Here is a 13196-nt window from a genome sequence, read left to right on the forward strand (position 1 = left end):
ACCAGGTCCTCCAAACGCCGTGGTAACCAAGTCCTCCAAACGCCATGGTACCCAGGTCCTCCAAATGCCATGGTACCCAGGTCCTCCAAATGCCATGGTAACCAGGTCCTCCAAACACCATGGTAACCAGGTCCTTCTTGTACCGTATCCTGTATTCTGAAATATGCCCTGTAATTGAGAGTTCAACTTTGTTCCGGCGTTGGTATAATGGGTTTATACCTGCCTTTTATTCTAGAATTCTATACTATTTGTGAACCAGGAGACACAAGGACTTTTTTTACTGCCTTATATTGAATTTTTAAAAGCTATATTCTAAGGCCGAGTGTAATGCCACTGGCCCGTAATCCCAGCACCTGAGAGGAAAAGGCAGGTGGATCTCTGGGATCCAGATCAGCCAGAGCTACATAATGAGAACCTGTCTCAAAAAAAGAAAAGGGGGGGGGGAGAAAAAACCAACCCTAACTAATGAAATTCTACTCTTGTGCATTTAGACTACTTTTAAATGCCTTTGGCTAACATCAAGGAAGCAATGCCTGTGTTTGTCTTGAGCCTTCAAACACCAACACTGCTCCCTTTTGTCTTGACTTTTGTATCCTTGTTGTCACATGTTTTAGGAGTTTTTATTTGTAAAAACAATGGGAAAATATACATGATGCAAAATATAACATAGTCACCATTTCTAGCATATTACATTTATTTTAACAAACGAAAAACTTAAGAGTTGTATGTATCAATTGAATAATGTGATGTCTCGACACATGAATACATACGTTGTATGCTGTTTGAATCAGATTGAACCCTGGGCTGGGAAGGTGGCTCAGTGGGTAAGATGCTAGCTGTGTGAGTACTGGGACCTAGGTTTGAATCTCTAGCACCCAGGCGAGGAAAGCCAAGCAGGTGGCTGTCTATCCCCTGGAGCTGCAGCAGTGGGAGGGCGAAGACAGTTAGATTATGGGAGCTCAATTGCTGGGCCAGCCAAGTGAAAATGGAGAATTTCAAGTTCAGTGATAGAGCGTGCTAGGGGAATAAGGTATGTGACAAGAAAGACACCAATGTCTTCCACAGGCACGCATATGCACACTCATGCACACATGTGCACACACATGCATACACCACACACACAAACCGTGTTAAATGCCGCTATATCCACATTTGCCATTACCTTACAGCGAAGACTCTAAAATTCAGAGCCTAGGGATTTAGAGTGTAAATCCTTTCAGCTTTCTGAAATATAGAGCAGGCTACTGTTACCTGCCTCACTAGGCCCTCCTGCTGCTCTGGGTTTGTCCTTTAGCATTTATTCATCAGCCCCATCCCTTGCTCCAGTTACTCTCCCCAGCCTCTGTGAGCCATCGCTCTACTCAGCTCACACAAACGTCCTTTTTTGATTCTGTGTGAGGTTAGACATAGTACATGTCTCTCTGTGCCTGACTTAGGTCTTCTTAGCCATTTCTAAGTGTTTCCGTAAGAGCCTCGGCAGTGTCGTGCAGCCATTTTCCAGGACTCCCTTCATCTTACAGTATGTGCTCTTTGGTTTTTTTGTTTGTTTGTTGTTGTTTGTTTTTTGAGACAGGGTTTCTCTGTGTAGCCTTGGCTGTCCTAGACTTTGTAGACCAGGTTGGCCTCAAGCTCATAGCAGTCTGCCTGCCTCTGCCTCCCAAGTGCTTGGATTAAAGGATTAAAGGCATGCTCTTAACTCTCCCTTCTCCCTCCTCCTCACAATGACAGCGTGGTTCTACTTTCTGTCTCTCTGAATTTGCCTACCCTGGGTACCTCATGTAAATACAGTCATACCCTATTTCTCCTTTTGTTACTGGCTTATTTCATACAGCATAATGTCTTCAAGGTTTAGCCACATTGTAGCACATGTCAGAAATGCCTTCTTTAAGACTAAATTATGGGCTAGAGAGATGGCTCAGAGGTTAAGAGCACTGACTGCTCTTCAAGAGGTCTCTTGAGTTCAATTCCCAGCAACCACATGGTGGCTCACAACCATCTATGATGTGATCTGGTGCCCTCTTCTGGTATGCAGGTGTACATGCAGGCAGAGCACTGTGTACATAATAAATCTTTTTTTTTTTTTTTTTTAAAGACTGAATTATATTGCATTGGCTGTATATGCCATATTTTGTTGGTCTTCTCACTGATTGTGCTTAGGGTCATGCCCACGTTTTGGCTTTTGTAGATGATGCTCCTATGAACGAGAATACATAAGTATTTCTTTGAGATCTTGCTTTCAGTTCTGTGTGTTTAGAACTGAAGAGAGAAGTTACTGACTTATGTGGTAATTGAGCCATGGGCCTTAATAGACCCTGTTATAATGCCACATAATTTCACAGCAGCAGCAGCAGCATCCTTCACTTAGCCCCAGTCTCAAGCTGCATCTGGCCCATCTGGCTAATGACTATTTCAAGGTAAACCAAACCCTGGACCTTCATTCTGTCCTCAAAAATCCCTTCATAGAAGTACTCAGATCAGTGTCTGATGGACTCACTATGGCATTGACCCTTGGTGTCTTTAGACTTCTGCCCACTGCTATGAGACTATTGAACTTGCTGGCATTGGTACAAACAGGGTCGTAGGCTTTGGGTATGATGGAGGGTTTTGCTGTGAGTCCCAGGATGCTGAGTAGGGAAGGATCTCTGCTACAGTGTGGTGAGAAGGTTGCAGAGCAGAGGGGAAGCCAGGGAGGGCACACCAGGAGCCCAACAAGATGAAGACATGCTAACTGTTGAACAGCTTGCAGTTCCCCCCAAATACTGTGTCATCGTGTGACCTTGGCTTTGCACGAGCATCTCCTCTTGCCCAAAGCATTTCCTTATTGCCATTTACCCGGTGACTTCTTCACCAGGCTGCTCAGGTCTCAAATACAGCTTGTGTGTTGTTGAAGGACTCCGCAGTCTGTTCCCCGGCCCGCACTCTCTCGCCTGCTGAAGCTGAGCTGGGCTTCTTGATCTGTCCTCCAGCAGAGACCTCCCTGAAAGCGAGGGACTTTGTATGCCATCCTTTGTGTGTGGCACATTGTAGGAAGGTGCTCAAAGACAGTTGTGGGGTGAGTTCAAAGAAGTGTGGGGGATGCTGAGCATGAAGTAGGTGTGGCATTCCTTTTGGGGGCTGGTCATGTGGAGGGGGAAGAATGCGTACACATGAATATGTACAGTGAACGGACGAGCACGCCATGACGCGTGCAGATGGGGTGCCAGCTCTGCAGATGCTGAGAATACGTAGTTATCTCAGTCTGAAATGGTGAAGTATGGTGTCGCACGTTCTTCTATCACATAAAATAATTATCCTAATGGAAATGATTCAGTTTGTTGTTGTCACATCTCAAAAGATATGTTTGGTGACATTGGTAGCCACTAATTATACATTATTCATAAAAGGCAATCATTAAGACAATTAGTAGGGCAGGCAGATCTCTGAGTTCAAGGCTAGCCTGGTTCTACATAGAGAGTTCCAGGCCAGCCAAGCCTACATAGTGAGACCCCAGCTCAAAAAATCACTTTCTGTGATTTAGGACAGAGAGAACTTCTCCATTTGTATCCTAACCACTCAAGAAGGGGTGGGGGGGGGGGGAGGCCCCTTTCAGCAAAACACTGGATAACAGGTGCAACTCCAAACAGGGAAAGCACTCAGGGCAAGTATCCTCTTAAGAGGAAGGAAATTAGCAATCTGGTTACTAATGAGAAAGTAAATTGTAGCTGTATCATTTCCATGACTCAGACATTCCTAAAGTTGAAACTTTTAAAAGTGGAATGCTTCTCAAATGACTTAGCGTGAGTGGGCAGCGATGTTATCTGTGGTTTAATAAACTTAAAAACAAAATAGCGTGAGTGTCTGGTTTCGCTCTGCTGCCTTCCCTGTTGACCTTCTTGGTGCTCCAGCCTGCCCACCCACCAGGAGGGCCTGCAGCTCCTGCCAGACCCCCCATCTGTAACCAGAGATGCCACATCGTGGACTCGTAGAGGGGGAGGGGATTCAGAATTAGCATAAATCAAAAATATTGTTTTTACCCCTGCCCACCTTCATTTAGATTGCCAAGGCCCTCTGTTTGTTTTCTAGTGATCTCTCTTGGAGAATATAAATCTGTGATTTGAGACATCGTGCTGCAGCCTCGTGTGACTTGGATATTCCATTTCAAGTTCAAAGCAGGCCTCTAAGGCCAACTGCGACACTGTCTGGCCCATTGGGAAGGGTATTTGTGCAGGAGAATTTTCTCTCCTTTCTAGTGAACAGAGTTCAAGTGGTTGGCTGAGAAAGGAGTGGGCACAGCCTTCTGTGTGTAAATAAGTATCTTTAAAATTTGTTTTAATTTGCTTTGGAGTGTTGGTTTTTAAAAGTATTTGGTTAGGGGATTGAACCCAGGGTCTTGGGCATACTGCCGTTGAGCTACAGTCAGCTTGGTTTTCTGTCTCTGTCTTTACCCTTCTCCCACCCCATTTAGACTAGCTAGGGAGTCTTGATGCTTGACTACATGAACTACTAGGCTCCCCTCCCAGTACAGAATGCACAGGGCCTGCTGGGTTCATTTGAGGATGTGGCCAAGGGTTGTATTCTGTCTCTGCTCTCAGGGTCTTTCAGATGTGGAAAACAGAGATTTCTGACTGCCAGTTACCCCCTTGGAAGAGCCTCCAAGCAACTTGCCAGGATTTCCTTCCCGTCATATGCACAGCGCCTTCCAGTCCACCCATGCAGAGAAGTGGGAGCTGACATGTCCTGTCCCGATGCCTTCCGCGTGCCAGCTCGGAGCCCTGTTGACGAGGGCTTGGGAGATCTGTTCTGAGTCCCTGAACACCAAGTGTCTTCTCTTGGCTTCCACTTTTGTAGGATGAACCAGGAAATCGAGCCAGAGTGTCAGGCTGCTGCGACGTGTACTTCTCTTGGCCTCTGCTGTGCAGTCAGCTGCACAGATGACTGGGCCACTGCTTTTGAGAGGGGGGGGGTTACACACAGGCACTCCTCTAGATGCCACGTGATGGTGTCATCAGTTAGAGGGTCAAGCACAAATCCCCCTCTTCCTATCTGTACATTGGGAAGTACCACTTGCTTCACAAGAGGATGATTAGATATTATAGTTTCTTTCTTTTTTTTTTTTTGAGACAGGGTGTCATTATTACCCTGGCTAACTCTGGAACTCTTTATGTAGATGAGGCTGGCCTCACATCCTCAGAGATCCACTTGCCTCTGCCTCCAAGAGTACTGAAATTAAGGTGCGAATCATGCCTGACTCCCTGGAAATATTTTAGCACAAGCTGAATGCCTTGTTGCTTTATGAAAAGACAGTCCCCACCCTCAGGCCCTAGCTCTTTTGCCTGAGGGAACTGCCCACCCCTTGACTCTGACAAATGAGTACCAGCCTTCCTTCGAGGGTCTTGGGCAGGTGGTCTTATTAACTGGAAAGCACTTCCTTAGGTGAGGCTGACAACTTCCGGTGGGTCCACCCCTCCCCCTCTCTGAACAATATTTGCTTTTTCTTGCACAGAGGCCTTGAGCTGTGAGGTGATCCTATCTTCTCCACTCTCTCTTCACGCCCATTCCTTACAGACTAAATATCTCATTGGACAAGACTTTCCTTCCTTCCCTCCTCAGTGCTGGTTTTTTTTCTGGCTGGCCTCAACGAGCCAGCATTCTGTGTGTTACTCTTTTATCATTTCCAGAATATTGGTGAATTTTCTAGATGTGTTCCAACAAGCGGCTCCGACCTCCCCTTTGTCTGGTGTTTAACTTATTAATGTAGCCTAGGATCCTTCCAGGTCCTTCCTCATAATCCTATTTCATGATGTAAATATGATCATCCAAATTTGATGACCACAAAGTTTCCATCTTTCCCACCATCTTTTTATGTAAGTACAGTTTAAAATCTTTTTTTAAATGAGAAGTTAAAGTTTTATCCATTCACTTCATTTGGTGAGATTTTTATCCTTCACTTACACTATGGGGGCGGGGGCGGCATGGACACGGGACTTAACTAATTTTATCTGACACATCCTTAGACATACACTACAGATGACTTCTGCTATTGGGCCCTTTAAAAAATGTTTTGATAAATTAACTTTATCCTTATTTGGCCTTCACAACTCCTATGATCTCGGAGCTATTATTATTCCCACATTACAGATGACAAAACCCAGACGTGGAGAGATTTTGTTCACATGGAAAATCGGGTCCATGTTCTCACAGTACTCAGCTTGTGTGTCAAAGCCTTTAGCATGGGTGCTCATCCCATGACCCTGCTAGGTTTCCTTTATGCGGCCATTGACTGCTGTGCTGGCAAGCCACCATAAGAGTGTGACTAGTGTCACACCTGGGCTGGAGAGGTAATCAAGCCTTGCTTTGGTTTTGGTGGGACTCTCTGTTGTTTCAGTTCGAAGCTAAACTACTGATTTCCTGTAAGTTATTTAGTCATGGAAATGTGATCTCTTAGTTCCCCCTTGCTGAACTCCAGATATAATTTAGCTATTGCATTCCTCAGACCAGCTCAACTGTTTGGCATATCACAAAGGGAAACACAGTCATGCGCTGTGATCTGTGAGCTCTTTTTTTTAGATGGAACTGCTCTTATCTAAGATCTGCCCTTCCCACCACATCTGGGCATAAAATTCTTTTCTCCCCCCCACCCCCCAATTGAGCAGGGACATTCTTTTCTCCTGCAAACTCATGTTGATATTTACTCATTCCAAACCTCAAACCCCCTTGGGAAAGGAGGTGCTCAGAACCACTTCTTTCTCCACAAGGTGCTGTGCTCCTGTGGCTCCTGAGTCAGTGCCCCCTAAGAAATGTGGTCAGTGTCCCCCAAGAAATGGGGTCAACCCGGTGCTGGGTGGTCTGTGCTTTCCTTTGGCCAGGCCTCAGTTAGAATGCCTTTTTTGTTTGTTTGGTTGGCTTTTTGTTTATTTGGTTTTTGGTTTATTTCAAGGCAGGGTTTCTCTGTGTAGCCTTGGCTATGCTGGTCTCCCTTTGTAGACTAGGGTGGCCTCAAACTCACAGCAATCCACCTGCCTCTGCCTCCCTGAGTGCTGGAATTACTGCGCCCAGCTTAGGACACCTCTTCAATGTAGCGGGGGGGGGGGGGATGCTGAGTAGACCCCCAGAACAGCATGCACCAACGGTGTGGACTGACTGACCTCAGGCCAGGCTCACCTAGGGCCGCTGGAGGAGGGACTTATTTGGAGGAAGGTTCTTGGGTGAACTATGCCTGGGAAGGAAAGTTTTGGCCAGAGTAACAACTGGCTCTCTCAGGAAGGGAGTGGAAGATGGGGTTTCTTAAGTAATTTGGGGTTTCTAATAGCGGATCCTCGGCTCTGCCACCAGGACACTGGAGATGCTGGTAGGAATTGTAGCCCCTGATGTGAGGGGAACTGAAGCGAGCATTCGCTGCTCCCTCTTTGCTCTTTAGGGTACATGCCCCACTTGTCCTGAGCAGCTTTTAGGAACACATTCACGGCTGCTGGTTAGACTGTAGCACTTCTCCCACTGCCCGACTCTTAAAATGTAAGACCGAGACAGGTCCTCAAAAGCCTTAACTTTACGGCAGACATTTGCAGGGGATGGCACCCTGGATGGCTTGTGTGTGGTTTCTCCCGAATCAAAACTGTTCAGGCAGTGCTGTAGAATGTTTGGATGGCTTGGGCTAGTCTTCACATGTAAACTAGTCCATGGACGTGAAAGTAGTTCAGGGTCATGAGTGGGTAATTTTAAGAAATGACTTCCAAAAACTAATACACAAGGACCGTATCACACCACTGGCCTGTGGAGCGAGTGTCTGGAGAGACCCTGCTAGTAAACACACCTCAAATTTCCTTTGCCAACTTAGTCAGTAATTCATGGCCAGGAAAAACAAAGGTAGTCTCTTTGGAAGATGAGCATCCGTCTGCTCTTCCAGAGGACCCAGGTTCCATTCCCAGCCCCCACATGGTGACTCACAAGCGTCTGCAGCCCCAGTTCTGGTGGATCCCCTTCCGATCTCCACGGGCACTGTATGCACATAGTGTGCATACATACAAAGTAAAAAATAAATCTTGAATAGATAAATTTTGTCCCTTAGAGAACAAGCCTCATGGTGCATGGTGCTAGTCAAGTAACAGCTGTATTTTTGAGGGTGTTTGGGGGTGCTTTTAGTGCCTGATTAAAATAATCAGCTTGTTCATCCAGAATGAGAAACACAGACGACCTTTCACCCAGGAGCTGCTCCCCCAGGCCTGTTCCATTAAGCCCGTGAAGCTGTACCTGACTCCGCCCAGGGTTTATTGATGGCTTGGCTCTGAAGCATCATGGTATTCCTTCCATCGGGTTTGTCTTTAGCAGGCTGTAGGGCGTGGGCGGGCTCCACCGGGTGTTGGAGATGGTGTGTGATGTGTGTCGTTGATAGTGAAAGTTGTAGTAAGGTAAATGAAAGAGTGATGAGGTGACCCTCCAGGTGGAGGCTGGAAGTGTGTTGGGTCCGTCAGTAGCAGCAAGGGTTGGAGGGACAGACTCTGACATGTCTGTGCACTGCTGCCCAGTGGGAGCTGAGGAAGACTGACAGGCACCAAAGGAGTGGGGTCTTCAGAGTGCCGAGTGTACTTTTTAAAAAAGCCACTGCTATTATATCCATCTAAGGTCACTGTGGGATATGTACAGGTAGTTCAAAGGCTACTACAGTAAGGCAAATTAGCATTACCATCTTATATAGTTACTGTACTTTTTTGTTTTCAAGGGAAAATCAGCAAAAAAAATCCACTCATTTACTATGAATTCCAAATGCAGTCCAGTTTATTATCTTTATTATCTGTACTCTTGGTGTTAAATCAGAAAAATCTAATTTTTGAGTGTTTGGCTGATATATTCATATTTGTGTACACACACACACACACACACACACACACACACACACACACACACACACACACCCACCCTTACACCTTTACACACTTTACACCTACTTTTTCGGAATGAAAGTCCTTGAAGTATGATCTTCAGCTGGGAAGGCATAGTGGCTGGTTTTGTGTGGCAACTTGACACAAACTGGAGTTAATCAGAGAGGAAGGAGCCTCAGGTGAGGAAGTGCCTCCATGAGATCCAGCCGTGAGGCGTTTTCTCAATTACTGATCAATGGGGGAGGGCCCAGCCCATGGTGGGCGGTGCCGTTCCTGGCCTGATGGTCCTGGGTTCTATAGAAAAGCAAGCTGAGCAAGCCATGGAGAGCAAGCCAGTAAGCAGCACCCCTCCATGGCCTCTGCATCAGCTCCTGTCTCCTGGTTCCTGCCCTGCTTGAGTTCCTGTCCTGGCTTTCTTTAGTTGATGAACAGCAATGTGGAAGTGTAAGCTGAATAAACCCTTTCCTCCCCAGCTTGCTTTTTGGTCATGGTGTTTCATCGCGGAAAGAGGAACCCCGACTAAGACAGAGCGCAGTCTGTAGTAGGATAGCCCATTTTCATAACGATACTAGGATGTGACTGGCCTTTTTCTCTGTGATGACGTTTGTAGTGAGTGTGTAGAAAAAAGGTAGAGGAAATGGTTGGTACCTCAGGACAAGGCTGGCTGTAGTCCTCATCTCTGTGCTGTCAGTCACCTTTTTATTTTAAAAGTTCTGATGAAAAGGCTCAAACACTTTGTTAATTTTATTACTAGGTCTCATTCTCTTAAAAAAATATTTATTTGTACATGCGTGTGTGTGTGTGTGTGTGTGTGTGTGTGTGTCTGTGTGTGTGTGTCTGTGTGTGTGTGTCTGTGTGTGTGTGTGTATCACATATGTACAGGGGCCAAAAACAGTTTTCAGATCCCCTGAACTAAAGTTTACAGGTGGTTGTGAGCTGCCCCATGTGGGTGCTGGAGACCTGGGTCTTTCTCGAAGAACAGCAAGGCCACAGCTCCAGCCTCTAGGCCTGAGCCCTTAAATCGCTTGTAACGACCCAGGAAGCAGATAGCACAGCCTCTCCCAGGAGAGTTTGAGGTTTAGCTTGAGGACTGGCCTGGCTCCGAATGAAGTGAGTTTTCTTGGTTACATCTCTAGAAAGAGAGAAATGCTGCAGCTTCCAGGGGCAGCCACGGAGAGCCGAGAAGGGGAGAGACACTAGACACAGCCCTAAGCAAAACTGTGGAACAAAGACGTGTTGCCTAAAACCTTTCATTGCCACAGCACTGCTTTACACAGTTGGAACCACAAGTCATGACTTGATGGTCTTGGTATTTGACAGATTATTTTCTTGAAAGTGAATGACACCCAAGGAAAATATTTGATACTGTTAGTTGCCAGTGGTGGTGGTGTGGGGGGAGCGGGGGAGATGGGAGAAAACAAAAACAAGAAAGAAAACTCAATCTATCGAGTGAAAATTAGGAGTTCTGAGAACTTGTATCTTTCACCATGAACCTGACAGTCTCTGGTACTTAATAACGTCTCCAGTGAGATCAGTGGTGATGTTAAAAAACAAATATAGTGTGTGTGTGCGTGTGCGTGTGTGTGTGTATGTGTGTGTGTGTGTGCGTGTGCGTGTGTGCGCGTGTGTGTGTGTGTGTGTGTGTGTGTGTGTGTGCGCGCATACAGAGGCCAGAGGAAGCTTTGTAGAGTCACTTCTCTCCCGCCACCTTTATTATGGGTCCCTAGCATTGAACTCTGGTCTTTAGACCTTGGCTGCAGTCACCTTTACCCTTCAGGCCGTCTCACCAGACAGTACATTCAAGTGTTTGTTTGTTTATTTAGTCCATGCTTTAGGGCATGTGTGTGTATGAATAAAATTTAAAATGTACATGAGATAGAAGTATAGGGAAGATGAAAGCCACCACAGCAGTGATTCTGACTCCAGAGTTGGGCCACGGGGCCTATAAGCTCCAAATGTCAAGTGAGTGAAGTCCAAGTTTTAAGATTTTAAGTTGGCGAGTGCCAACAAAATGTTGCTGACGGTTTTGGTCACTGGTGGATGTTTTTGTGGGACCAAGGCTTGATGACATGGCCAGACTCCAGAGCAGGACACTTTCCAGAGTGAGCCTAGCACTGCGTGAGTTTACAGCAACCCTCAGAAGGAGGTAGTGATGTCACAGCAGGCAGACTCAAGATTCCTGGCAGAAGAGCATCCACCCCCAGCAGACTGTGTTCCTAGGCGGCTGCAGGCTTTGAGATTTTGTTGTTGTTGTTGTTGTTGCCTCTCTCAATGGGAACATACTGTGTTACTGTAAGCACTGCTCAGATCCTTTGACCTCCACAAAGGAGTCAAGTCCGACCCTATTCGCCTGGCGGGCAGCACCTTGAGCGCCAGCCTGCTTCTGTGCCTTTGTGTTCCGAACAGCCCCACCAGCGGGAGGAGCTTTTATGAGTAGGGTCCATCTTCACAACAAAGCCGTCCTGTCCTTGATCTGTAGGATAGAACGCTGGTGTCCCAAACAGTGGCCTTGCTGTAGACATTCATGCCCTGGGCAGCAGCCATCATGGGGGTTCCTGCTGTCCTGTGGCAGTCCTGTCTGCACTAAGAAACTGGCCTACAGGGTTCAGAGCCTTACTGTTCTTTTTTGTTTTTTCGAGACAAGGTTTCTCTGTGTAGTCTTGACTGTTCTGGACTCGCTTTGTAGACCAGGCTGGCCTCGAACTCACAGTGATCTGCCTGCCTCTCCCTCCCGAGTGCTGGGATTCAAGGCGTGCTGCCACCTCCTGGACCTCTCTGTTCTTCTAAGCGATCTGTCTGTCTGAATGTGTTGCGTTTTCAAAGTGTAAGTCTGTGACGCAGCTGTCCTGACCACATTGTCTCTCACTAATACTGCATGAGCTCAGGAAGCACTGGGGCTGCCGTCTCCCCTCCCTTCTCCTTTCTTTCCCCTCTGTAGCAAGTCACCCTCCCCAGTGCCACCCCTGCTGTTCTGCTCAGCCCTCATGGAGGATGATGGTAGACACCCAGCAAGCGTTAGGTGAATCACACACAGGGACACTAAAAGATGCTCACCTGAGTCACTCCGGTTTACACAAGTGGGTGGGAAGCACCGGTGATAAGAAGTGAAAGATGTGCTTGAGAAGCTGAAGTGTACACAAGGACCCAGGGGCTGGCCAGCTGCCCGCCTGCCAGGACCTCCGACTTCTTAGTGTCCAAGTGGGCACAGCACAGCGGCCTGCTGTGGTTGTCTGCGCATGGTTGAGCATCTGACGCTGCCCGTCTCTCCCTCTTGCTCTTTTGGAGTCCTAATTTCAAACTCGGGACTTGGTTTCAATGTTTGTGTGCCCTTAGAATCACCTCATATAACATGCTCTAACTTCCCGAGACCTGAATTTGGCGGGAAAGTATGACACGTGTGGACTGAGCTCATGGTTGTACTCTCTCTGATTTGGTTTCGTGTGACTTCCTTACTTGTCTGTTGGGTGTACCTGTCTGGGGATGCGGGGTTGGGGGATGGGGGCTTGGGGGGGTTGGGGGAGGGGAGCTTAGACTTTAATGAATAGAGGGAATATATTTCAATCTGCACCAGAGTCCATGGCTCCTAACTATCTCATCTCTATCTACCCCTCTTCTCTTTTCAGAGATCCACATCTTCTCGACCCAACTCTGGAGTATGTGAAGGTAAGAGACAGGGTAGCACGCAGTTACGGCTACCCATCCTAACACAGAACTGCCAAATAGTGCCCACACTCTGGCTTGGGCACAGAGCTGGCCAGACCACCTGAAGCAGCCAGAGGGAATTCGGGCTCCCATGGGCCTTTGGTAAGCTTGGCAAGAGTCTTGCGGGCTACGGTCCTTCCCCCCAAGTGAACCAGATGTGTTTTAAAATTCAGAGTCATGGATTTGTTTTTGTTTTTGTTTTGTTAAGTTCTGGCTGACGTGCTGTAATTCCTCCAAAGAGGTCTGGAGTCAGCACCGTGTAATCAAACTCATTACTGAGGCACTGGTATATAATATTCACACCGGGTAAACAGATAACAGGATTTTATGCATCCAAGTCACATTTTTTTTTTAATTTTTATTTTTGCCGTCAAGTGAGGTCATTCTGTCTTGTTGCTGGGTGAATTCTTTTTTGATCTCTTAGTTTTCAGATTTGAGGGAATTAGGGCCGGAATTTAGAAGAGGAATTACAGGCAAAGCTTTGTCTCGAATGGGAGGATGAAGGCCCTGGGAATTCAAGAAGTTTCTTTTCCTTTCTAACAGTCCCCACCCCTACTCAGTAACTAAGCTGGGGCCAAGCAGTGGGGTTCCCAGTCAGTGCTGCTTAGCTGGCCAGTCCTTCCAAACTGCCTGTTTCTT

The 13196-nt window shown here is 47.0% G+C and overlaps 1 protein-coding gene across 4 annotated transcripts in view; it reads left to right on the plus strand.

The window, feature by feature from the left end:
• Positions 1–13196, plus strand: part of BCAR3 (BCAR3 adaptor protein, NSP family member) — a 239727-nt gene that overhangs the window by 153215 nt on the left and 73316 nt on the right. For all 4 annotated transcript variants that reach the window (XM_084757815.1, XM_084757816.1, XM_084757818.1 and 1 more), the window contains one exon: positions 12479–12518. In XM_084757815.1, the coding sequence (XP_084613941.1) occupies positions 12479–12518 (40 nt within the window). The remainder of the gene's footprint in view (positions 1–12478; positions 12519–13196) is intronic.

Source organism: Acomys minous (genome assembly GCF_964271855.1).
Source record: "Acomys minous genome assembly, chromosome: 14".
NCBI classification, from domain to species: domain Eukaryota; kingdom Metazoa; phylum Chordata; class Mammalia; order Rodentia; family Muridae; genus Acomys; species Acomys minous.